Here is a 25,533-nt window from a genome sequence, read left to right as displayed (position 1 = left end):
TTTGAGGGGGTATATATGGAAGTATCAATTTTAGGGGACATATAAGTAAATAAAAGATTTGTGAAGAGTATACACGTAAAAGACGTTTGTAATATATATATTATGTAAAAAGGAAAACCTAAATTAAAAGGTTCTCTTATGTATTTAATGCCTTGTCACTTTGACACTTTTTTAAAGTCTCTGTTTGTTAGTTATAGGAGTACGAGGAGACCAAAAGTAAACATTAAAGAAAGTATATAGAAATGAACTTCTAATAGGTAATGGAGTGCTCTAGCAGAGAGTTATACTAGGGTTTGGCTTTTTCGCCATCACTTTTCGTCAACAAGGCTTTTTGTATTGCCTCGGACGGCTTTTCTCCTCTCCTTTTTCTCTATTTAGTGGGCTTTTCCCCCACACCAAGAGTGTCTCTCCTCTCCCTTTTGCTTGCCTAAGTGCTAAGCGGAAGGGAGAGCGATTCTCTCCTTTTAGTTGGTCGTTGACTTTTCTATTCTTTCTCTCTTCTCCCGTCTCCTTTTTCCTCCCTCTTTATCTCCTTTTTGCCCTTGTTATCACTAGCCTCATATCTCCTCTCTCATCCCTGTTGCCATTGTCCGTTTCACCCTAGCTCTCTCCTTGTCCATATGCGTCATTGCTGTCGGAGCCAACTATCGTGGATCTTGTCTCGATTTGACCCTCGGCCTTCTATGTCGCCACAGTCTAAGCCAAGCATTTGTGGATCTTGTTGGTCCCATTTTCCTCCCACTTTCATCAGCCGTCTATCCCGATCTCATCCCGTTTGCACCTTGCTCCATTTGATGTCGCGCCTCACTTCTCTTCTAGTTCCGCCGGTAGCTAGGATCTGCCATGGTTTTACCCTATTTGGGTTTTCATTTTTTTTTTAGAATGAATGCCCTCTATAGAGATATTAGGATGTATTAGGCAAATCGCTTGCCTTCTCCCCCTCTCCGTTTGTTTTATTTTTCTTTTTTGTTTGTTTTAGGTTATGTTTCTATATTCTCAAGTATTCTCGGATGGGATCTTCATATGTTTGGTTCAATTCACTGGACTCCGTCATCGGCAAGCTTAGATTCCTACTCTATTTTGCTCCTTGGTTGAGTGCTCATCATATCATCACATAATGTTATTGGTTGGCCAAGCAAAAGATTTATTTCTAGAGCATCTATGCTATGTATTATTTGCTTGAGTGTTTGCTTCCAGAGTGTCAACTCTATCTCCTTTGTATATTATTGCTTAGATATCTACTTTCAACTATTATTTAGTCTATTATACAACTAAGTGTTAAAGGAGAGATAACAATAACTAATTAAGCGGAAGGGATCAAAGTGTATATTAGACTCCATCCAATGTGGCCCCAGAGACACGTGGTTTCATGTGATTGTGCCAAGATTTCTTTTTTCCTATTTTTCCCCGGAGAAATAGAATATTTATCTTATACTGCAAAGCTGCACCTGATCTGAATATATGTGCTATTTTTTTTTAATAAATAGATAATTTGAATCATCGCTTATTTCCAGCATATTGACTATTAAATATGAAAATTTTCTGAAAAAATACCTCTTCTAATTATATGTTAGAATTTTTGTTCAAAAAATAATATGTGAATATCACATCGATTAATGTTAGGCTATCTAGAAATGTTTTAGTTTAGGGACATATAAAAAAAAGAATAAGAAGGTCCAGATAGAAATATTCAATATTTTAGGGGTCTTAGTGTAATTATATGTTATTTTTGTTTTAATTATTATTTTTTCATTAAATTATAAAAAGTATGTCTTTTTTACATGTGAACCCTTTTAAAAAAAAGTATATGCATATTACCCCTCTCAAGTTAATATTTGCACCAATATCCCTCAAAGGATTTGGTTTTTTACTTTAAAATTATCATTAAATTAAATATAGAAGGGCAAAAATATTCTTATTTTTATTTATATCTTGTCGTCTGCTAAATATTACTAAAGTTTTTTAACTTATGGATGTCCATTACTTTTGAAAAGTATACGTGTAAATAAGAAGCTGTGGAGGGTGATACATGCAAAAAAGAAATATTCAGGGTGTGAGATGAGAAAAGTATCAAACATATTGATGCAGTAGTACTTATAAAAGAGCAACTTCCTACATCCTGGGATGCAGAAAATCGGCTGCCATTCTGTAATCCCGCGTCTCATCACAGCGTCCGCTTCCTCTCTATCATTTATACGATCCAAATCTCGTTAGAGAGAGAGAGAGAGAGAGAGACTCCACCTGCCTTCTTCTCTTCACCTTCCTCACAATCCAATTTGATCAAATCTAGGATCTCACTCGAAACCCTAGAGCCGGCGATCCCTCGTCCTCCTCCGCCCAAATGCGTCCGCCCTAGCGGCGGAGCCCCAGATCCTGACCCTAGGTCTCGCGATCCCCCTTCCAGACCCCATGGGCAACACCTGCGTCGGCCCCAGCGCCGGAAGCCATGGATTCTTCCAGTCCGTCTCCGCCGCCGTCCTCTGGCGCCACCGCTCGCCGGACGGCGCCGACGCCCTCCCTTCTCCGGAACTTTCCACCTCCGCCGCCGCCTCCGACGAGCCCGCGCCTGACAAGCCGCCGGAGCATGTCACCATTCCCGCCGCCGACCACCAGAATACATCGTCTCTGCCGCCGGTTGGGGCCCCAGCGAAGGCTCCGGCGCCGGTGCCGGAGGCGGATGCTCGGGAAATCTCTCCTCCGCAGCCCAAGAAGCCGACACAAGTGAAGCGAATCTCGAGCGCCGGCCTCCTCGCCGGCTCTGTTCTCCAGCGGAAGACCGGGAAGCTTAAAGACCTTTACAGCCTCGGCCGCAAGCTTGGCCAGGGCCAGTTCGGCACGACCTACCTCTGCGTGGAGAAGGCGACTGGGAAGGAGTTCGCTTGCAAGTCGATCGCGAAGCGGAAGCTGGTTACGGAAGAAGACGTGGAGGACGTGCGCCGGGAGATCCAGATCATGCACCACCTCGCCGGGCATCCCAATGTGATCTCCATTGTCGGGGCCTACGAGGACGCCGTGGCCGTACATCTCGTGATGGAGTTGTGTGCTGGTGGGGAGCTCTTCGATCGAATTATACAGAGGGGTCATTACTCGGAGAAGGCCGCCGCAGAGCTCGCTAGAGTGATCGTTGGCGTCGTGGAGGCGTGCCATTCTTTGGGTGTCATGCACCGTGATCTGAAGCCGGAGAACTTTCTATTTGTCAATCAGAAGGAGGAGTCACCGCTTAAGACCATTGATTTTGGTCTCTCAATATTCTTCAAACCAGGTATGGATCAGAATGATTAATGTGGAAATAGGCCTGCCTTTCTTGGAATCTTTAAAAGATGTTTCTTTTGGCTTGAGAGCTTCAAATCAGCAGTTTGTTGGTAAAAATTATCCAGATTGTCGGATTCGTTAACTTCAAAAATATTCAATATTATGTGAACATTGATTGGTCTCAACTCTCAAGAATGTAAATTGTATATTAATAACCTGAAGGATATGTATTGGTTGATGAGCAGAAGTTTGCACTATCACAGTCGATTTGGAGTTTTCACTAATTGCAATGGTGGTAGGAAGAGTTTTGATTTACTAATAGGAAAAGAGCAGGATTGATCCAACTCACTGTTAGTATTTAGAGAAGAGCCAGGCACTTATAGAGTTGAAAGTGGGACAGTATGAAAGAATATGAATTTCCTTACTTTGATTTTAAATTAGGTACTTAAGGCTTGTTAAAAAACACAATTAGTTGACTTAAGTACATGAAAGAACTTACTTCATGTACTTGCTCCATTTTGTCTTTTCATTTAGTTGACAGATAACTTGACAATGTTCTCTAAACAATACTGTTAAAGTTGCTTTTGCTGTGTACCTGTCTATACCTGAGAAACTCTCCTCTTTAGGTGATACATTTACTGATGTTGTTGGGAGCCCATACTATGTCGCACCTGAAGTTCTTCTGAAACATTATGGTCCTGAGGCAGATGTTTGGAGTGCTGGAGTGATTATTTACATCTTATTAAGTGGAGTCCCTCCATTTTGGGATGGTGAGTTTATTGATTTTCATTGCTTCCATCAGATTGTCTTTTAATTGATTAATTTGGATTAATCGCTTTGTCCGCCTTTGCAGAATCAGAGCAAGGAATATTTGAGCAAGTTTTAAAAGGTGAGCTTGACTTTTCATCAGATCCATGGCCAAGCATCTCAGAGAGCGCAAAAGATTTGGTCAGGAGAATGCTTGTGAAAGATCCCAAAAGGCGAATGACTGCCCATGAAGTTCTGTGTGAGTTGCATTTTTCTAAAGAATTCTAGACTATTAGTTATTGATTGTTAAATATCTGCTCAACTCATCAGCATCTTTGTAGCTAGAACCACAAGGTGAAAATTAAGAAGTAACTCACTTAGGATTTTCTTATTGTAGCCGCTATATGTTTGTCGGAAAAGGTTGAAGTCTTTCAAATCTTCTCTTTTTTTTTAGGGTCAATATTTGCAACATTGTATGCTGTACAGCATTTATAGACAAGCACATGCCATTCATCTATTGGAATTTTTAGATAGTCTCTGCTGAAAGAGTGGCTACAGCTTTTATTATGCAGAAACTGCTAGTGATTTGATTTTCTTCTGCACTCTTGCAGGTCATCCATGGGCACGGATTGATGGTACAGCTCCTGACAAACCTCTTGATTCTGCTGTTCTAACTCGCTTGAAGCAGTTTTCTGCAATGAACAAACTCAAGAAGATGGCCCTTAGGGTTAGTATTTATTTTGCTTAAACAAATTTTCTATTTTGAGATTAACTGGCCTATTTTGAGATTAATTTTTTCATATTAATGAGTCATATTTTATAGGTTATCATTTCCACAAGAAAAGATTCACTGTTTAGGATATTCATACTCTCAGCAAGTTAGTTCGTCTGATTATGCTTGACTTCTTATTGAGAAAAAAATGGCATTTGTAGGTCATTGCTGAAAGCTTATCAGAAGAAGAAATTGCAGGCTTGAAAGAAATGTTCAAGATGATTGACGCAGATAACAGTGGTCAAATCACACTTGAGGAACTCAGAGTTGGTCTGAAGAAAGTTGGTGCAAATCTGAAGGAAGCTGAAATTTTAGCTTTAATGGAAGCAGTATGTGCTCTAAAAGAGTATTTTGTTACGTTAGTTTTGGGACTGCATGTCTTTTTAACCAAAGTTTGTTGAACATACTATTGAGCCTTTTTTGGACTTCATGAACAAGAATATGCTGTTGTAGATATCCTATTTGGCCAAACTTCCAATAAGTTTCCAGAATCAAGTATATTTCCAACAGAGGAAATTGTACCTTCTGAGTTAGATATCACCTTTATATGCATAAGAAAATGATTAGATATATATGAGTGTGTAGTGCTTTGATCTTTACTTTCTCATTTATCACCCTGTTAGTTTTGATAACTCTTTCTTTCACCATTCCAGTTTAGTTGGCAGTGTATATTTTTCCCTTATATATTTCACAATAGGAGTAGTTTGGTTCTATGAGCATAACACCATTGCTCTTTATTTTTCTTGTATTGATCTACTTGAATTCTTGTTTAATGAAAACTTCAGGCAGATATTGACAACAGTGGGACCATTGATTATGGGGAATTCATAGCTGCAACTTTGCATTTAAACAAAGTTGAGAGGGAGGATAATCTCTTTGCAGCTTTCTCATATTTTGACAAGGATGGCAGTGGTTACATTACTCAAGATGAGCTCCAAAAGGCTTGTGAAGAATTCGGAATAGAAGATGCTCGTCTCGAAGAGATTATCCGAGAAATAGATCAGGATAATGTAAGTGTTCATGACAAGCTAAAGATTTACATTGATAAGATGAAGTTTCCCGTAATTTTTTATTATTCATTTTTTTCAGGATGGAAGAATAGACTACAATGAATTTGTTGCAATGATGCACAAAGGAAATGCTGTTTTGGGCAAGAAGGGTCATCAAAGTAATTATAGCTTTGGCCTTAGGGAGGCACTGAAGCTTGGCTAAAGGTGATTAGGTAACTCTCTCTCTTCCTACCTGTGTGTCAATTCTTCTAGTGCTTTGTCAAAATACTACTAGATAGACGGTTGCAGAAGTCTAAAATATTCAACCATTACACCATGACATTCAGAACTTTGGGTATGTGTCTACGAGTTTCTTTTGAAGATATTCTATTTCTATATGCATTTCTGGATGCTGTCTATCAGACATGCTGCATCTCTATTCAATTATGTATTGTTGCATATAAAGAAATAAAGAACATGAAGGGACATATATGTTTGTATTATGTGTCCAATAGTTTCTTTTGAAGATGTTCTATTTCTATATGCCTTTCTGGATGCTGTCTAGCAGAATTGCTGCATCTCAGAGACTATATAATGTTTTCTTTAAACCTATTCAATTTTTTATTGTTGCTTGTAAAGTAATAAAGAATATGGAGGGACATTTATGTTTGTATTATGTTGTCTCCATGATTAACCTTGCCATTCTGGGAAAGCATAGTGTAGTAATTTCAGGAAAAGTTTCTGATATCATAAAGAGCAGGCAAATGTATGTAGAAATTACAGAGGCAAAGTCAAAATATTCACCATTTAGTCATTTGAATGGCTTATTGTCTTAAAGGAACTACTGTCAACAAAGAAACATCTTGTTACTCTATTAGCTGTATGTATAATGTGTCCACATAGGAAATTGATCGGACGTGAGATCATGGAGATGATAGATCTGATTACGCCTGGGCGCACTTCCTGTGGTATCTTCCAACTGCCTATCCTAAGTCTGGATAAAGGAGGAGAGTTATGTTAGGTAGCTTGACAACCAACATAGTTTGTCAAAAAGACAATGAATCTTCATTACTGATTAATGGAGGTGGTTATGTGTTCAACTGGCATATATCTGTTGCTTTAAGTCCATCTATGACATTTAAATTGTTCCTTTTAGCTTAAACATCATCCTCACTCTTCTTTCTGATATCATTGGCTGTTCTGTAGGTAGGCTGATTTCTGTGTTATACGGTCATTACATAAGTGCTCTTAATTATGTATGTACTTCTCTTGTTTATCTAGGTATGAGGGATCAGTCATGGAAAGCAAGTGGTTTTCACTAAGGACAGATATATGCACCAGAAGAACTACTCTGAAGTGTCCATCCAGTAAATTAATGCCTAAACAGATATCAGATGTCTAGTAGGGGTTGGATGATCAGATGCTATCATCACTTTTTTTTATATTGGTCAGGGCTGCTAGGATTGTTAGAAATATCCTTGAGATGAAACAACTTAGAAGTTGATATATAGCAAGTGCTACCTAAATCCTCTCCATCTTTGGCGGCAAACAGGCCAGGGCCCATTCATCCACCATGTTGTACATGTGTCAATAGGTAAAGAGTAGATGGTCATGTTATTTTATGCTCCTGCTATTCATCCTGTATACATTAACATGAGCTGCCGTATTTTTTTGAAGTAATATATTCCCGTTTGGTATTTCTTTTCCTTCAATCAGATCCATCTCCAGTATTGCCTTTTGTAATATAAGCTGCAATGCTTAGAAAAGAAAAGAATTTTTTTTTTTTTTTTGGGTATGGGAACTGGCTGCAATGATCTGACTACGCTGAACTCTTCCAGCCAAAACTGCTGTTGCTTTGGCAAATGTATTAGACTTCCCAGTGTTTTAAGCTTGCGAAGTTACATTCTTTTGGTCTATCTACCAGTTTTGTTAAATGTATTATATGGTGATACCGTGATAGCACATATTATAAAGATTAAGTAGCATTGGATGGACGAGAGGAAGTCACAGTGCGTACATAATATGCTACTAGTTCCCCCATCATATTTTCAATTACTGATTCAATGCAGGTTTCTCTTACCATCTCCATGCGTTCTGTTTTGATGCTCAAAAAGTTACAAGGTGGTGATTTTGGAGGTCTTATTGTTTCCTCTAAGATCATCGCGGAAATATCTTTTCTGAACTCAAATCATCTTTGGATGAATGTGAATTCTCATGTCATCCCCATGCATTCTATTTTGATGCTTGAAACGCTACAAGGTAAGTGGTTGCTGGAGTTCAACATAAGCAGGGGTCGAATTATTTTCAGCAAAATCATCAATGATCTTTTTCTAAGCTTAAATCAGCTTTGTTCGGTAAGTATCAGGACAATTGTGCAAGAGATTATATTTATCTCTTATCTGATAAGCTGCTGATAGCGTAAAATTTCCTTGTTTATTTTCAGTAATTGGTTGTAAAAAAGATTAAATCCACTATACTCTCTATCTGCGTCATCTTTCCGAGGATTTCGTGACTTTTTTAACATGTTATTAGAGTTACTTCTCTTAAAAGTTTTCTTTTTCAGTTAAGATGTATTTTGTTTTAATTAATTTTTTGCCTATATGGAAATTGATTCTCATCTTGCATCATTAGAGTTTTTTTTTTTTAATTATTGATGAGTTTAAATGATAAATATGAAGATTAATTCTTTCTAGATATAGAGATACTTGGATTCTATTATTTTTAGCTGTTTAATTTAGATTTTAAATTATATGTATTACGAAATAATTGCTTAAAATATTTTTTTAGATTGGTAGGAAGTTTTTGTAGAGAATGATTGGTTCTGAATTTTAGGGAACAATCACCTCTTTCTGACTTTTAGGGAACAATCACTTGTGCAGTCTCTTTCATACAAAATGACACGTACAAGAAAAAAGTAAATAAATTACAAAATAATAATAGTTAGAGAAAAATTTAAAATTAATACTTACAATTAAAATAATATATATTAATACTTTAAAATTAATACGTACTAAAATATTTCTTTAACCTAAATCCAACTCAAACACGAGAGGGGAAGAGAAAATAAGATTATTTTTTATCTATCTAATTAATTAGTCAATTTTTCTAACAAAATTTCTAATGAAGGGTATTTAGCATCTACTTTATTTTTCAAGAGGATGAAAGCGATAAGAAGCGATAATACAGAATTAAAATGTAATTAATAAGAAAAAAGAATTCAAGACCTGTCACATCCAATCCGACGCATCATCCGCGGTGTCCAGCTCAACGGGCCCCACTTCCCTCCACCAATCCCTGTTCAGTGTTCTCTCGTCCTTGCAAAGTGACCCCACTCCCTTCCAGAAGCCCTTCCCTTCTCGATTTGTCCTTCTTCTAGCCATACTATTTCCAAATCACCCTTGTCTCTACGTACCAAACCCCCTCATTTTCATATGGACTCCATTATTTTTATTTTTATTTTTTATGGCACATTAATTTTCTTAAATAAAAAAAGTCCCAAATACCCATTTTGTTAGTATTCTTCCGTTAAAATAAAATATGTGATCATATAGTAACCTTTCTACCCTTATTCTAAGGAAAGAAAGAAAGATAGAAAAATAGAGGATAAAATAGTTATTTGATATATATATTTTTTTTCTTTAGAAGTTAAATATTTATTAAAAAAAATTATGTATATAAAAATGAATAATAATTTAGAAGTTTCGAGAGTGTAATTATTTTAAGAGAAAAGAAAGGATATAATTAACTTCCAACGTTCCAATTTTTTTGTGGGCATATAATTATATAAACCCTCTTTTTTTAGGTGTGTGTGTGTGTGTGTGTCTCTCTCTCTCTCTCTCTCTCTCTCTCTTTTAGCGGTTCTCCTCCTCTGCCCTCTCGTTCTCCAAACCGAAGGGGGCAGGGGGTGGTTCGAGTTCCCCGGCGACAAACTCGCCACGTCATCCTCCCCTCCCCATTCAATATACTGTAGATTCTTGAAACCTCAGAAGAAACACCAATCGCTGCCGCCGCCGTCGTCGTCCGATTCCCCCGCGATGAGATCGACCGGCCTCTGATCGATCGTAACCGGCGGGCGATCATGTGGCGCACGGAGTCCCCGCCGCCTCCGGGGCGGCGGCTTGCGGAGATCGCCGGCGGCACCGCGGCGGATTGCACCGCCGTGTGCTGCTGCTGCCCGTGCGCGGTGGTCGACCTGGTGGTCCTCGCGGTGGTGAGGCTACCGGCCGGGATATGCCGCCGCGCGATGAGGGCGAGGAGGAAGAAGAGGAAGACGGCTGAAGCCGCCAAAGGCGGCGGCGACGAGGCGGAGGTGGACGAGGGCGTCCGGCTCCACGAGGCGGTGGCTAGGGTTTCCGGCGAGGCGCGGCTGACGAGGGCGGAGTTGTACGAGATGGAAAAGGAGATGCGGGCGAAGTTCCACGGCGCCGGCTTCTGGCGGAGCTCGTCGCAGAGGGAGTAACGGCAATGACGATTTTGCCCTTCGTCGTCATTCGGATGAAAATTGTGAAGAAATAGTCAAAATAGGTGCGTTCTTCAATCCTCGTTCTTTGCCATGAGGATTTTAATGATATAATTATCTTTTTTTGTCTTATTAGTTCTTTTGATGACGACTGCGGCAGTAGTTTGAAGATAAATATTTGACCAAGATTATTGCGGTGGAAATTATAACTCGTGGGGATTAGGATTTTGAGTGGATTTGGAATTAAATTTGTGAGTCAAAGATGTCATTATATTTGTATATACATATACATATATATATATATATGTAACTTATCATATGAGTAGTTGTACGTAGTTATTGGTTTCAAGGGCAAACTTATGGCTTTCCATTTGGAACATAATGATATCATTGGTGTCTATTGATACTTTTTTCGATTGCAATAGTGATTTATCTTTTAATTAAGAGATAATTATACTTAGACTTTCTAAAGTATTATTATTACTATTCTTTTGCAGAGCGACACATAGATCATTTTAATTATTGAAAATATCTCCCCCCACTTTATATAGATGAAAAAAAAGCTGAGATTATTAGGTCTTCTTTGCTTTAAATTTAGGAATCCCTTTTGAACTGGTTTAGGAATCCTTGATTCTGATTCGGTAGCTAAATATATTTTTTATTTTTTTATATCTAATTAAATTAAATTTTTAAAAAATTAAGACTAATAAACGAGACTAGCTAATCAAGTTTAGAGTATTTTTATTTTTTATATCTAATTAAATTTATTTTTTAAAATTAAGACTAAAAAATGGAACTAGATAATCAAGTTCGGAGTAACTAAATTTTTCCCATTTTTTTTAAAAAGTTATAAGAATAAATATATTATATAACTATTTAAGCCTAACGGAATAAGTATTTGAGATTATTTCTTAAATTTTCAGTATTTCTAAGGGAAAAAGATAGATATATTTGTCAATCTTAACACGCATTATGCTTATTGCTGATGGTGTCTAGAATAACATATGGAATTATTCTGAACATAATATTCTTAGCACACTATATATCACATCTATGTATGTATTCATGAAATATGAGCTATTCGGAGGCTAAGAAACAGAACCATATGAACTATTTAGATAAACAGTGAGTAATAAAAGGAGAGAGAGAGAGAGTAGCAGAAGGATAAAGACTGCCACCCAAAGAACAAATTTTATAAGGCTATTGAGGGTATGAAAAGATGAAGCCCATAAAGAGAGATTTGCAAGGAGACGAGATTCATGAGAATCATGCTGGAAAATTCCTTAGAAATAGATCCCATGGTTATTTTTTTTATAGGGAATTTTTTTAAGAACCTCCCTTCGTTATTAACTTTTTTTATGGTTAGAACATTACCTCATCCAATGAACAAAAAGTATTTAATTAACATCCTAGTATTGTCATTACTGCACTCTAATGTTGTTATTTGATGTGAACTAGGCAAAAAGTATTTAATTAACACTCTAATACTATTATTACAACACTCAAATGTTAATATGTGGCCCAGCCTTAAAGGTCTTTGAGCTTTGATACCGATTGATGCGAATTGACTTATTTTGTGGTGATGGTGGTGGGCAGTTTAGTGATGTAATTGGTGGAGATGAGAGGGTGAAAGTTGAAGGGATAATGAAGAGATGATGTTGTCGTTGGGTAGGTACGAGATTTAGAAGGGAAGAGGAAGGAGAAGTACCTAACCCTATGAGTCTAGCAGGATTGGTGGACGATGGAGAGAGTAGCACGACGGTCGACGACCTTGGCTTGAGGGAACAAGATGAAGATGAAAGAAGATTAAGAGACGACAAAAAATCAAAGAGATATGAGAAGATTGAAAATAATCAATATATTCTTCAATGCCTTAAATGTAGCTGCTCTCCACAATTTTATTTGGAGGCTAATCTCTATATCTTTATTTGGAGACTAACTCTAATGACTCAAAATTGATTAATCCTTCATCCAAACAACAATCAAAATAATCTAATTGGATTAAAATCAGTGTATGAGCATTTGAACTTTATCTTTTAAGAATGCTATTGGCTGATGAGCAATCGAACTACGCCGACGAAGGTTGCTGTTTTCTATCAAAATATTTTTGTTAAAAGAACAATGCAAATATCTATAGACATGGAAATATTTTAAAATTAAAATAAAAAAAGAAAGAATTAAAACATAATTATATGCATACGAGAATGAAATCGTTAATTTGAGCTCATGGTGAGTATGGACGAGGGTAATTTAGAAAATTTTAAAATATCACCACGAATAAATTTGAATAATTCTTTCTAGAATTTTATATGCTAGAGTGAATTGAGTGAAAATTAATCCATGTTGTTAAATAATATATATATATATATATATATATATATATATATATATAAAAAAGATAGATATTTTCTTTTGGAGCACACAATAGAATTGGATTCAAATCCGAATAAACCCATAGGGTAGGTTATCTAAGAGTTTAGAATGTACCAATAATTGGTTTGGCATAGTCGGTCACGGTACCGATATGATCGTATCAGACTACAGGAGTAGTTAGTTGAGTTGAGTTAATTAGTTAGATTTACTTATTATTTTAAATTTTAAATAAAATGAATAAATCTAATATTACAAATTGGATCTAATTCGCTATGATTCTACTCCAATAAATAGGAGAGCTTATAGGTTAATTATCAGTGAGCATTTACCATTTATATTGTAGCTGTTAAATCGCATTTATCTTCATAGAAGTAGATCTTGATCCTGGATTCTTGCAAGTTTCAAACCTTAGACTATGACTAATTATTATGTTTAGTCACAACGTAAGATAATTATTAATATATTTAGTTTCGACATTCATCCACTATTTTATTTTTAACTTTTCATTATTACCTCAGAATCACATTAGAGCTAAAAGATCTCTAACTCGTGAGGCTATCACTTATAAAAATTTCATAATTTTCTTACATCCATATCAATCCATATCTGATTCGTAACATGTATTGACAAGTTTTTTTTTCAATCATTTAAGAGCCCGATGGTTAGACATAAGCCGAACAAAATGCCAACCCTATTTAGATACATAGCAAGCCGCTAAACCACCAAATAAATTTTTTAAAATAATTATTTAAGATTAGAGTCAACCTCACGAACTTCTTAGTCACAGAGAAGATAACTATCAACTTCACAGTAGTTGGTTGGTCACCGTACTGCCAAGTAACCCAATTGCAAGAAATCATTTTGCAGCAGGAGCTACAGAGGATCCAAGCTCAGGAAGTCATCCAAAAGACTTACTTTTTCCTTTTGTTTCTTTCCTTTCCTTCCATCTTCTCCACTCGTCTTATAAAGACTTCTTAGTGGAATCTACACGGTTGAAGTCTGTCTGTCTAATTGAAGCCATTCAATCCCATGAATTCTACCCAAAGAACTTCGGTTGATAAGAATAGGAAAACATGGTGATCATGGAAACTTAAGAAACTTTCTCCTTTACCAATAATAAACTGTGCTTATTCATGAAAAATCCCTTCATTTTGAGGTATGCAATCAGGATCATCAAAGTGTACTAATCTTTTTATCAAAGAAGAGAGTTTTTGATTTGAGTAGTTTTGATTAATCTAAGTTTGATGCGGAAAAAGTTTATATAATGATCGTCTCATATTTTGAAAAGTCTTAATCATATTGGAAGAATGTTTCACCCTAATTCTTCACGTATAAGGACAAGCTACTGTATTTTTCGCCTTTCGAAAGCCTTTTTTTAGCCTTCACAACTCTTTTATTTTAGAATTAACAGCTAAACGCTATAGTAACTTTTTTCTATAATATAAATATTATTTATCAAAATTATATTGTATTTTATATCAAATTAAAGAGTATTCATAATAATTTTATAAAAAATAAGACATAATTTTCTTATATTTTTATTTCACTTTATATCACGTCAAAGATAACTATTACACTATTATTCTAAAATGTAAGTAAACATAATAATTGTTATTCCTAAAATAAATATTTTATTGGGAGAATAACAAAGATAATACATATTTTTAAATTGATCTTATTCCTAAAGTAAAAAATATTTAAAGAACTCCCATATAAAATCCCTTTGAGTTTTACTGCCAAAGTGGAGAGATTATATTTGTCCATTAAAACTTGATGATTAACAATTATTCATCTATATTAAGGTTTTGGTAGAATTGGTGATCCATGGTAACTAATGATTGATAGGGATTTTTTAAGTATATATATATATATATATAATCTTATGAGTATTTGCCATACTTACTTAGGTTCTTTGATTTAATATGTTATTGTCTTCTGCTGAATTTTGATTAGATTTACTTATGATTTCTCATATCCTAATTTCCATCTCCTCTCTAAAAAATTTCAACTGTCTTTACAACTAATACTTCTTTTTAATTTTTTGGGTCTAATTCCAACAAGCATCAAAGTGAAAACAAAGATAAGAATCAATGCAATTAATTCTTGGACTCAATTCTTCCTTAAAATTTGCAAGGGACAATAAGTTTTCAAAAGAAGACTCAAAATGAAACTTAGCTTGAAATTAAGTTGATTCAAACTTAGATAAGTTGAAGTAGGCTCGAAATTGATTTCGAGGCGAGCTTGATTATGAATTAGCTCGATTATGCTTGGCCCAATGAAATTAACATTATGTAATGTGTAATACATATAATTAATATGAGTCTTTAGACGAAGATCTAAGTGCTCAAAATGTTAGTTAGTCTAGGGTTATAATTAAGCCGAGCTCTAATTAAGTTTGATTTGAAATTAATTTCGAGCCTAAATTTAGGGTGAAAGTTTAATTAATTCAATTTCAATTCGAGTTAGGCTTTAATTGAATCAAACTTGAATTAGTCTTGATTAAATAACGTATATAAAAATGAATTTTAATTGCAAAAATTATAAATGTTACAAAAGCCTAAAACTAATAAGTAACAAAAGAACCATTAAATGAAAAAAATAAAAAATAAAACCCTAGTGGACGGCATTAAATTGCGACAATTTTGTTGTAAGTGATTAAAATTTGTTTAACACCCTTGAATAATTATAATTAATTATACCTTTCATTTATTCCAGTGTAAATATATTAGGCAAATACTTTAATACCCCTCGTTCTTTGGGATTACATTTTTCTTTCTCCGGTTAAGATTTCTCTCTCTTAGATATGATTATGCTTTAATTATAAGAGATATTATTTAATATTAAAATATTAAATTTGATTATTTAGAGATAGACTTCAATTTAAATATGATTTTCTATCTCTATATGTTATTAAATTTAATTTAAATTAATCTTAAACTAACAAGAGATATATATAAATAATAAAAATAATAAAATAGATTAAATTTTAATTAAACTTCCATCAAGTTAATTATAAAAAGATATCAATACCCTTATTATGATATATATACATTACTCATAGTTAAAGATATATATGTCTTTTACTTGATAAATTATTATAACAATATAATTATTAAAAAATAATATGCAAGGCAATATATTGAAAAAATAATAATTACCTTTGAACCGATAGTATCTTTTAAATTTATTGCATTTCTATTATACCCTTAAGGATTTTAACCGTTAGATTTTCATCAAACCGATTGATAAACAATTACTTCTACAATATAAAATAAGTGCTCACATTAACTTAAAACAAGGCATATTAGTTAAGAAGCTTTCGGATTATACGTTATTTTATCCCGTTAAGATTTCTATCTTAGATATGATTATGAATTATTAGAGAAATCATTTAATATTAAATAATTTAAATTTGATTCTTTGGAGATAAACTTTAAATTAAATATAATTATCTATCTCAATTTGTTAAAATTTAATTTAAATCAATATTAAATTAATGAGAGATATATCTAAAAAATAAAAAATAATCAAAGAGATAAAATGTAATTAATTTTCATCATGTTAATTGTAAAAGACATCAATATCTCTTTTTTGATATATATACATTACTCTCGATTAAGGAATATATATTTTTTACTTAATAAATATTAAGATAATATAATTATTAAAAAAATGTGTAAGGTAATATATTTAAATAATAATAATTACTTTCTAAACTAGTAATATCTTCATTCCTATTATATACATAAGGATTTTAAACGTTAGATTTTTATCAAACAGATTGAGAGACAATTAACTAAATATTTTATTTAACACTCTAGGATAAAAAGATTATTCCGTTATAATATACTAAATATTTTATAAAATATTTAAATTACTCATGTCTCCTCTATTCTCTTATTCTTTCTCATCTTTCTTACGAAATTGATATAATAGGAGAAGAAGAAGAGGAAGAGGAGGCGGCAACCACGTACTAGTGGTTGGAAGAAAGATGATAAAGGGATAAAGAGATAAGAATATTTTAGTAATTTAATTAATATTATTTAGTAGTTAGATAAAAATTACCAGAAATTGAGGGGTTAAATTATAAATTTTTAAAATACGAAGGATGAATATCAAAATAGATAAAACACAGGGTGTAATTTATATAATTTTCTAAATAAAAATATACCCGAAAAAGACTTTGGTAATTAGAGGATTTTGAGGACGTCAAAGGAGAAGTTTCAAAGCATTAGACCAAGGCGACCTAAGTAGTAGTAGCGTTGGGTTGTTGGCTATATATATTTATTTCGCATATTACGATCTTACCCTTTGACGGATAACAAATCCTAGTTACTCCCAAGGATTAGATCCGGCTCTTGATACCATGACCCCATGATGGCATGATGTCCTCCATTAGTGACGGAAATAATATCTCGCTCCACAAAAAAATATTAAATTGACCATTTAATCTCATATTATTTTTCCGAGAGAGAGAGAGAGAGAGAGAGAGAGAGAGAGAGAACCACCTTCGTCTCCCCACCCCCCTTCTCCTCGCTTCACCTTCGCCCTAGTTGTCGCATCTCGTACAAAATCATCGCTTCTGGCATGGATTTCGAGCTATCTATTGACTAAAACGCCCAATTCTCTGGAAACCCTAGACTAGGGCGACGCGAGGTACGCGTCGATTTCTCTTTCTCTCCCCCCTTTTCTGATGTTTTCCTTCCGATTCCCTTTTTAAGCGGATCCCTTGCTTCCAACCGCTTCCATCTCGCCTTGTAATAGATTTTGGGGTTCTTGTTTTGATTCGATCGAGTTTTCTTAAATTATTTCCGCTTGCCGCTTTTGTTTGTGTGGATTGATTGCTCTGCACGTTCGACATATTCGTTTTTTCTGGACTTTTGGGAGGAGGAGGGGGTGAAACGTGCGTATTTCTTTAATAAAGGTGCTGCTTTTGCTGCTATCGAGGATTGAAATCGATGCAAGGATGTTGATTTTTATTGATTGATATTAGTGGGTGTTTTGATAGAAATCTTCGATAGGGGAGGTGAAGGATGGAGAAGACTGCTGAAATAGAGAAGACGGCTGAGATGGAGAAGACCGCTGAGATGGAGGGTCACTTGCAATCAGCCGCTGCGTTCGTGGAAGGGGGCATTCAAGATGCCTGTGATGATTCGTGCAGCATATGTCTTGAAGCATTCTGTGACAGCGATCCTGCCACGGTAAGAAATAAATTGTCTTTTTTATAACGATGGTGTAACTTTGATTGCCATGCTTCTATTTGAGCCTACATTATGGTTATTTAGATTGTTCTTAGCGTGCATGTTTCTGTTTATTGTCCAGGTGACCAGTTGCAAGCACGAGTTTCATCTGCAATGCATTCTTGAATGGTATTCTCTGCCTTGCTATAACCAGTTTTTATTTGATGGTTATTATTTGGAGGATTTTGCTGTTCTTTGTGTTTCAAATATGTTGCGGTATCCAACTTAGGTTTATTTAGTGTATAGGTTTCTTATTGTGTCTCTATAATACCATCTTCGTGCAGTTCTTTCTGGAGTTTTTTTTTTAATAGATTTTGCGATCTGGTTCGTGAAAGCCATATTGTAGCTGTCGTGCCTAGTTGCGATGCGTTTACTAACCAAATGAAAGATGTAGTTACTTTCTTGATTTTATGGGAAGTTATTTCATATTATCAAACCAAGTTTGGTAACGTGAAATATACTAACCAAGTTATTTCACGCTGTCATGCCTAGGTGCAATGTGTTTACTAACGAAATGAAAGATGCATTCATTTCTTGGTTTTATGGAAGTTATTTCACGTTATCAAAATTTCATTTTGTACTTTTAGAACTGGAAACCAATTTTCGTCACTGAGTGTCGTGACTGCAACATATTATGTTATTATGTAACATAGTATCATCCACAATGTTAGCTGGCAAGGAGGACTGGAGGAGTGAGCAAGTGGAAGTATGGGACCTTGCTTTTGAGTTTGTAAATATCTTGTTGATCAACTCTCTATTGTCGGTTCAGTGCTTTTTTCCCTTCTGCACTTTGGCTTATTTTTACGTTTTCAAACTTAACATATAGTTCCTTGGTAAAATCTCGTCTTCCTTACTGGAAATAAATATATAGAACTCATTGTGCCTTTTAAATTCCCTATGACTGTATTATCTGCTATGGTATTAGTCTTTTTTTTCTCTCTCTACAGAAGTTACAAGATAAACAGTTGAAGATCCTGGAATTTATCTCCTTGATATTACATTAATAGACCATTACTTTTTACTTGTAAACTGCTTGAGTCTTGATGCCAGACTGGTCAGTTCAGATTTCTTTTTGGTTAAATACTTACTTCATATTATGACCTCTAGTTATTTGGAGAATAACTTGACATGATTTTGTTGGGAGTAGGTGACACTGTGACAATATGATACATATCTTTCTTTCTTCTTTGTGGTTATACATGAATTCTTACCTCTTGTTAGCTTTCTAACCCAGTCTATTTGCAAGTAAAGCAATTATGCGAGATCTTCATGAAAGTAAGGAGTCAATAATTGCTGTTGTCTTCCATTTATCTCGATATTCTAATTGGCTCGTTGCTTAGGTGCCAGAGAAGCTCCCAGTGCCCCATGTGTTGGCAGCCCATCAGCTTGAAGGATCCTACCAGGTTTAACTAATATATTTGAGTCTGCTGGAAGACCCTCATTATTATTTTTATTTCAATATATTATTTGAGTTAGTTTTTGCTATTTTTCAGCCAAGAATTACTTGAAGCTATACAACAGGAAAGGAGTGTTAGGGTCAATAGGTCACGCAGTGCTGCCATTTTTCATCATCCAGTGCTTCGAGATTTTGAGTTGCAACATGTATATTTCTATCTACCATACATTTCTTTCTTACACATTTTTCTGATTTTTCCATTCATTTATTTAGGGTTTTTTTAACATAGTGCACCGAATTTCATTTCAGCTACCAGTAGGTGCAGATGATGATGAACTTGAAGAGCGTATTATACAGCACTTGGCTGCCGCAGCTGCCATGGGTAGAACACACCACATTGCTAGAAGAGAGGGGTTACGTAGTAGAGCAGGAGCTCATGGTCGTTCACAATTTCTCGTGTTCTCAACGACTCAGGGCCCTCCTTCTCTTAGCTCTTTGTCTACATCTTCTGTTGATAGAGGCGAAAATGATCCTGTCCCTGCTTTAATTGCTCCTAGTCCTCTAATATCCACTGCTGCTGTGGAAGAAGGACCTCCTTACCAGGCCTCACAGGTAAACTTTGGCCATGCTGATCAAGTTGCAACCTTGCCATCCATCAGCAGTGCTACATTTGCTAATAGTCCTGGTCCAACTCATAACCGGTATTTCATCCAGTATTTCTCATAACCTAGTAAAGTTAGTGTTATTTTTAAAAAAAATATATTTTTGTTCTATCATTTAGAACTTTAAATCTGTGTTATATTATTATTTAATCAGGAACCCTGCTGGTCAATCCAGTCCTGTTAGACAAGACAGAGCAGGACCATCTGACTTCCATTCCTTTTCAGAGTCTGTAAAGTCTCGTCTCAATGCAGTCTCAACAAGGTAGGTTTGTTTTGTGTATGTCCAATTTGATAGATGGAAAAATAGACATTTGGTTACAGAATTTCCTGGCTGTAATTTTGTGGTGCATTAGATACAAAGACTCTATAACAAAGAGCACAAGAGGATGGAAGGAGAGGTTGTTCTCTAGAAATAATGCTATATCAGATCTCGGGTCTGAGGTCAGGAGAGAGGTCAATGCAGGAATTGCTACTGTCTCACGCATGATGGAGCGCCTTGAAACAAGGGACCGACCTGGATCATCACCTACTTCTGCCCCAACTCGATTGCCCACAGAGACAGCTAATGAGAGGGTTACATCAGATAACACAACTGGTATTCTTAATGATGCTAGTTCATCAACTTCTTGTGCTGCAAGTTCTGGTTCAAAATAGCATACTCTACATAAGGTGATGCCTTTTATGTCCTTGCTGTTGATTTTTGAAGTTGTTGACAATTAGAACTCAAGTATGAGTTGCTAATTATCGAATTGCAAGTCCAAATTATTACTTACGGAGCCTCTTCATTATGGTTCTTTGAAGTATTGTTAGCATTTACCTGCTTCTTCAAGAAGTATTCACTTAGCCTAAGCATCTTGACTATTTTTCATATGCAAATTAAGAATTCTGCTTGTTATAAATCTGTTTGGTTGCATGGAAATCTTTTATTACAGTTGCAGTATAACCATATTGGTTTAATTTTATGTCCAACCTCATTTGTCTCTTGTTAGAGTTCATGGATTAGATCAACTCTTTTGGTGCCTATAGGTTTTTGCTATCCCATAAATTTATTAATGTAGGAGGAAGAAGTCAACTGTTGATGGCACTTGCTGCATTCAATAGTCTATTGTGAGTGATAGACACTTGTTGTATACAGTAATCATTTTTGAGTTATGAGCTTTGCTTGAAATTGGGTAAATTGGGTTGATAACTTTGTCGTTTGTGGAGTTCCATTGTTTTATCCTACCCACTGTGCCAAATGCTCTTGGTGGGCAAATGGCAGTAAAGAGGTTTATGGTGCCAGGCAGAAGATGTCTGGCACTATGAACCATTGCAGTCCTCAAGAAAATTTTCTAATTTAGGTTGCCTATATTACATCCAATTAAATAAAAGAAATGTAATGAGTAATATTTCCTATCAAGTTTTATATGTTATTTAGTTTTGAGTCATGACTTTTGCTTGGAATTGGGCAAATTGCATTTGTAATTTTTTAATGTGTAGGGTTTCATATTGTAATTCTACACAATGTTCCAAAAAGTGCTCAGTGGGTAAATGACAGCCAAGAGGTTTCATGCCATCAGGCTCAAAAAACCCAAAGCAGCTCTCAAGCAATTTTTTTCTCATTTAATATTTCTAGTTTTCTATATTACATAAAGTTTAATAAAATAAATTTAATTAATAATGTTTCATGTCAAGATCAATTAGACAAGAATTAAAGAACAGGAAGTCCCAAGAGATAAAATGGTATATTGTTAAATACTTCTATACTTATATGTATCAAATTGAGTATTACAATGGGTCAATAGCTTAACATAGCATCACTTTAATCTAATCTCTAACCAATTAATACATCATTCTTTATATGTTTTTGGTAGACTCCCTTCTCATACATAATCAAAGTTATCCATCTCTCATTTATAACTGCTTCTAAAGATTTCTGGTTGGAAGAACAGATTATGTCCTTCGGGGATTACAATTACTTTTCTTGATTAATATATCTATTTTGGTGTTGTTAGGAGTACAAGGTTGTACAACGAAAATTAGACCAGTTTTCTTTGTGGAAATCTAGTTTACATAAAAAATAAGGTGAAATATATTTCAATTCATAAATAGGAGGATTGGGAATGAGTAAGTCTTTCTTCACTAAGTATGAATTGGGAGTTCAACAAGTCAGAAAATGGAAATGTCATGGAGGAAATGGTTTGAAGAATAAAGTAGAGCGATGGATCTGCAAAGAACCATTCTTATTGGTTGCTTTCTGTCATTCAATTTCCTTGTGGGATAGGCTGTAGTTCCATGTGGTATGAGAATTGTGTGCTGATACACCAATCTATTTGCCTTGTCATTTTCTCATGTCTTCCTTTTCTTAAATAATTTGTCACACACATATTCGAGCATCCAACTTTTTACTAGAAATGCTTTTATATACATTTGGGATGCTTCATGTACATGTCTAGTGGGAGAGACAGTACTTTTAACATGGAATGGTGATGAGGCCAATATTCAAGATATGGAAAATAGAAGACAGACTTCTTTCCTATTGCTGTCTTTTCTCCCCCTCTTTTTCATAATTGTCATTGCCAACTGAGCCTTTTCCCGACTGTATGGGCTCAGTTGAAGTACAATTTGAATGAGAAAAAAAACAGCAAAGATTTAGGACTGTCTTTGAGTTTTAGAAACTAATTCCAGGTTCTATGCAGATCAGTAAGAGTGGGCTTGCTTGAATCTTACAAGGCTAGGCAGTGTGTTGAGTCACCTACCTAGCTGCTTCTGTTTGAGGACTGAAAGTTAAGAGCAACCATCAAGTAGGGATTCATCTCTATATGTTATGTGTGGAGAAGCTAGAGATATAATTTGAATGATGTCTAAATACTTTGTGTGCATCATATAACCCTATCCTTCTGAAAACTATTGGGGGTCTTGACAAGGCATCTTGCAGTCTCTTGTGACAAAGAGAACAAGATAAAAAATAAGAAATAAGTTTCAATTTAGTTTTCAAGTATGGGCCCCTCAATTTTTTATTTGCCTTTGGATTACTATTTGTGGCTCCTCATTTATTTGACCGTCATTAGGGTCTAAGATCTAACAAGGCTTGTAGATAAGTGTTGCTGTTAGATATGATCTTTAATTCTGAAAAAGAATTTGATTTATCTAGAAAATATTTTTTTTTTATTTGAATGCTTCTAACTCCCTGCATGGTTACATTATTTCAGGTTCTACAGTTCTGCTATCGCTATAGTTATGATGCTGTGATGTTGAAAATGCTCGAATGCTTCACCATTTTATAAAAACTGCAGAAGTTTTGTTCCTTCACATCTGTCTAATAGAAGCAATCAGAGCCTCCTTTTGATATCTTTACCTGCCTCTTGCTACTTTGTGAAAATTATGTTGATAGTGCAGCAGTTGGCAAATAAAATAATATGTATATTATTCTCTCTGGAGTATACTGGAGATCATAATTTCTATCACATAATTGATGATAATAAACAATCACACAAAGATTGATCCTTGTCCTTGCTAGTTGCAAGATCTTTGTTGATTCTCTTTTATCTTCCTCAGCAGTTTCAGTTTTACATCATCTCATCGGGTTTGATGTTAGAAAAATTCCTCTTCTGACAACCTAGTAAAACTGTGTTTGTTTTGGCCTGCTGTTTTACTCATTCGTTTTCTTTACTCTTACCTGAGTTTTTTTGTTCATACTTCATGTCCAAATAGGTGATTGCACCCTTATATTTCCCTCCAGGATTGCTAATAAGTGTAGCATTTTCTTTTATATTGAACAATAGTGCCTTTTACTAAAGTAGTCAATTGCTGAGGTGATTTATTTGTAGAACCGCATAAATGTTTTCGTAGGGAGTTTGCCTTCTTATCTATTACCTATACGTATCATAATTTGCTTTGCTGTGGATATGCTATTTTAAGAGTTTATATAATACGAGCTTTAACTGCTGCTAAGAGATACGTTATTCCATGTCAATCTCTTCGAGACATTAATTGGGCACTAGGTGGAGTTCTATTGTAATCATATTTGCTGTTTGGAATCTAACTGTGAACGAAGCTGGTAATGAATTCCTACTTCGTTCCAATGAACAAGAGATACTTATTCAGAATACAAGAAGAACAAGATTCGAACTATATATGCCACGAGGAGTAACAGCGGATTGCTTGCCCATTTATATCTCAATCTTCTTTCATTTATCAACAAACAGAACCTGCAGCAAAAACCAAGTACGTACAACAGCAGAGTGTTTTACTTCACAAATGAAAGGTTTTTCCCAGCATTCCCTGATCGAGAAACAAGGTAAATCATGTTCAACTCTTGAGGGAAAAATCTGAGGCAAAAGGATAGTAGAACAGCACTAGATTGTTACACTATACATCTCTAATCTTCCCAGAAAATTCTGAATAAATCGACGACTCGATCGGCTGGTCTGGAGCATCTTTATCGAGTCCCCTGTCTTCTTGTTTCTGCCCACCAAAAGGTGCTGGTTCCCCACCATGGTTAGAAGGGAATCCGAAAGATTGAAAGAAGCCGTCCACCATCTCTTCGGCTTCCTGTAGGAAATCGCTACTAATCCCCGGAAAAGTGAAGGGCTCACTGCTACTAGTTGGAAAACCAAAAGATGGAACTCCTCTTTTCACTTCATCCGTAACATCCTCTTCACTGCGCTCGGTTTTTGATTCAACCACCTCTACAGACCTAGACTAGAAAAAAGAGGGAATTAGTTCGTCACTGGAGAAAACTGGAAGAAAATTGAAGAAAGACAATAGATTTTCATGGCAATGCGAGATTTTATAACAGGATCATGTAATTATTATGAACTCGAGCACATCTGCAACCAGTCGTATATTGTTGTCAAAGATATCGGTGGAGCCAAAAGTGAGAATTTTAGTCTGAGAGTGATGGTTTACGGAGACCATAGAACGTTTTTACAGATTTCTTTTACAATCGGCGAAGATCTTTAGAATTGCCACGAAAAGGTAAATTGAAAATGATTTCTAGAAGAAGCTAAATTTGCCATGAAAATCTATAAAAGAAAGATTAGAATTACAGTAGGTGATATGATCTTTATAGTTTCTTTTGTAACAGGGGATAATCCAACTCCCAATCGGGATAAGAAACAACCACTCGGCGTTTCAAGAAACCCAGATTGAAATGGACAAGAAATGGGAAGAAATGACGGCAAGATTACCTCCCGACGCAGTCTCTAAGCGTCTCCTCGATCCTCTCGCACTTCCGGATGAATCTCCCGCCCTCCGCCTCCTCCGTTCTGCAGCTCGATCGCACCACCTTCCTCGCTGAGCACGCGACCCCCTCCCACAACCTAGGGTCAGCGTGTACGAACTCACGGGCGTCGCCCAAATCCCCACCGGAGGAGAGAGAAATCGAGGGCTCGTCCCTCTTCCACCACCCCATCTCTCTCTCTCTCTCTCTCTCTCTACGTGGACTTAGAACGCAAAGCGGTGGTCTTACTCTATTCGTCGAGGTATCCTTATTATATAACGCAAACCGGCAAGAAAGTTACAATTGCCGCCGACTTCTATGGAACCATCCCGAATCACAATGCGAATTTAGACACTATTTTTAACCAAATCTTCTTGATCTTTCTGCAGAATATGATTCATGAAAATCTCTGAAAAATCCTATCAATTACATAGTAATCT

At 35.5% G+C, this 25,533-nt stretch overlaps 4 protein-coding genes across 8 annotated transcripts; 3 read left to right on the top strand and 1 right to left on the bottom strand.

Moving 5' to 3' along the window:
* The first annotated feature begins 2,164 nt into the window (after positions 1-2,164).
* LOC140758978 (calcium-dependent protein kinase 17-like) lies at positions 2,165-8,361 on the top strand. Of its 2 annotated transcripts, none has more exons than XM_073095407.1 (8): positions 2,165-3,262; positions 3,879-4,022; positions 4,106-4,258; positions 4,611-4,726; positions 4,933-5,100; positions 5,557-5,781; positions 5,861-5,985; positions 7,042-8,361. In XM_073095407.1, exons 1-7 carry the CDS (start codon positions 2,410-2,412, stop codon positions 5,981-5,983), a joined length of 1,782 nt encoding a protein of 593 aa, XP_072951508.1. In that variant the 5' UTR covers positions 2,165-2,409; the 3' UTR covers positions 5,984-5,985; positions 7,042-8,361. The 2 variants fall into 2 exon arrangements, with proteins under 2 accessions (XP_072951508.1, XP_072951507.1); XM_073095406.1 differs by having other exon boundaries at positions 2,166-3,262; positions 5,861-5,993.
* A 1,215-nt stretch (positions 8,362-9,576) lies between these two features.
* LOC140759154 (uncharacterized) lies at positions 9,577-10,637 on the top strand. Its single transcript, XM_073095639.1, has 2 exons — positions 9,577-10,284; positions 10,356-10,637. Exon 1 carries the CDS (start codon positions 9,839-9,841, stop codon positions 10,217-10,219), a length of 381 nt encoding a protein of 126 aa, XP_072951740.1. The 5' UTR covers positions 9,577-9,838; the 3' UTR covers positions 10,220-10,284; positions 10,356-10,637.
* A 6,425-nt stretch (positions 10,638-17,062) lies between these two features.
* On the top strand, positions 17,063-23,388 carry LOC140758830 (E3 ubiquitin-protein ligase RHF2A-like). 4 transcript variants are annotated; one of them, XM_073095155.1, is made up of 9 exons: positions 17,063-17,248; positions 17,614-17,793; positions 17,915-17,961; positions 19,173-19,235; positions 19,326-19,434; positions 19,538-19,929; positions 20,045-20,152; positions 20,244-20,559; positions 23,082-23,388. In XM_073095155.1, the coding sequence occupies exons 2-8, from the start codon at positions 17,626-17,628 to the stop codon at positions 20,542-20,544; spliced, it is 1,188 nt and encodes a 395-aa protein (XP_072951256.1). In that variant the 5' UTR covers positions 17,063-17,248; positions 17,614-17,625; the 3' UTR covers positions 20,545-20,559; positions 23,082-23,388. The 4 variants fall into 4 exon arrangements, with proteins under 4 accessions (XP_072951256.1, XP_072951253.1, XP_072951255.1 ...); XM_073095152.1 differs by having other exon boundaries at positions 17,601-17,793; XM_073095154.1 differs by having other exon boundaries at positions 17,586-17,793.
* A 550-nt stretch (positions 23,389-23,938) lies between these two features.
* On the bottom strand, positions 23,939-25,486 carry LOC140758621 (fra a 1-associated protein-like). Its single transcript, XM_073094854.1, has 2 exons — positions 25,062-25,486; positions 23,939-24,568 (listed from the first exon to the last, which is right to left on the bottom strand). Exons 1-2 carry the CDS (start codon positions 25,283-25,285, stop codon positions 24,241-24,243), a joined length of 552 nt encoding a protein of 183 aa, XP_072950955.1. The 5' UTR covers positions 25,286-25,486; the 3' UTR covers positions 23,939-24,240.
* Between the last annotated feature and the right edge of the window lie 47 nt (positions 25,487-25,533).

This window comes from Typha angustifolia, chromosome 4, assembly GCF_048772165.1.
Source record: "Typha angustifolia cultivar Huaian chromosome 4, ASM4877216v1, whole genome shotgun sequence".
Classification (NCBI taxonomy): Eukaryota; Viridiplantae; Streptophyta; class Magnoliopsida; order Poales; family Typhaceae; genus Typha; species Typha angustifolia.
This window is presented reverse-complemented; position numbering and strand designations above follow the sequence as displayed.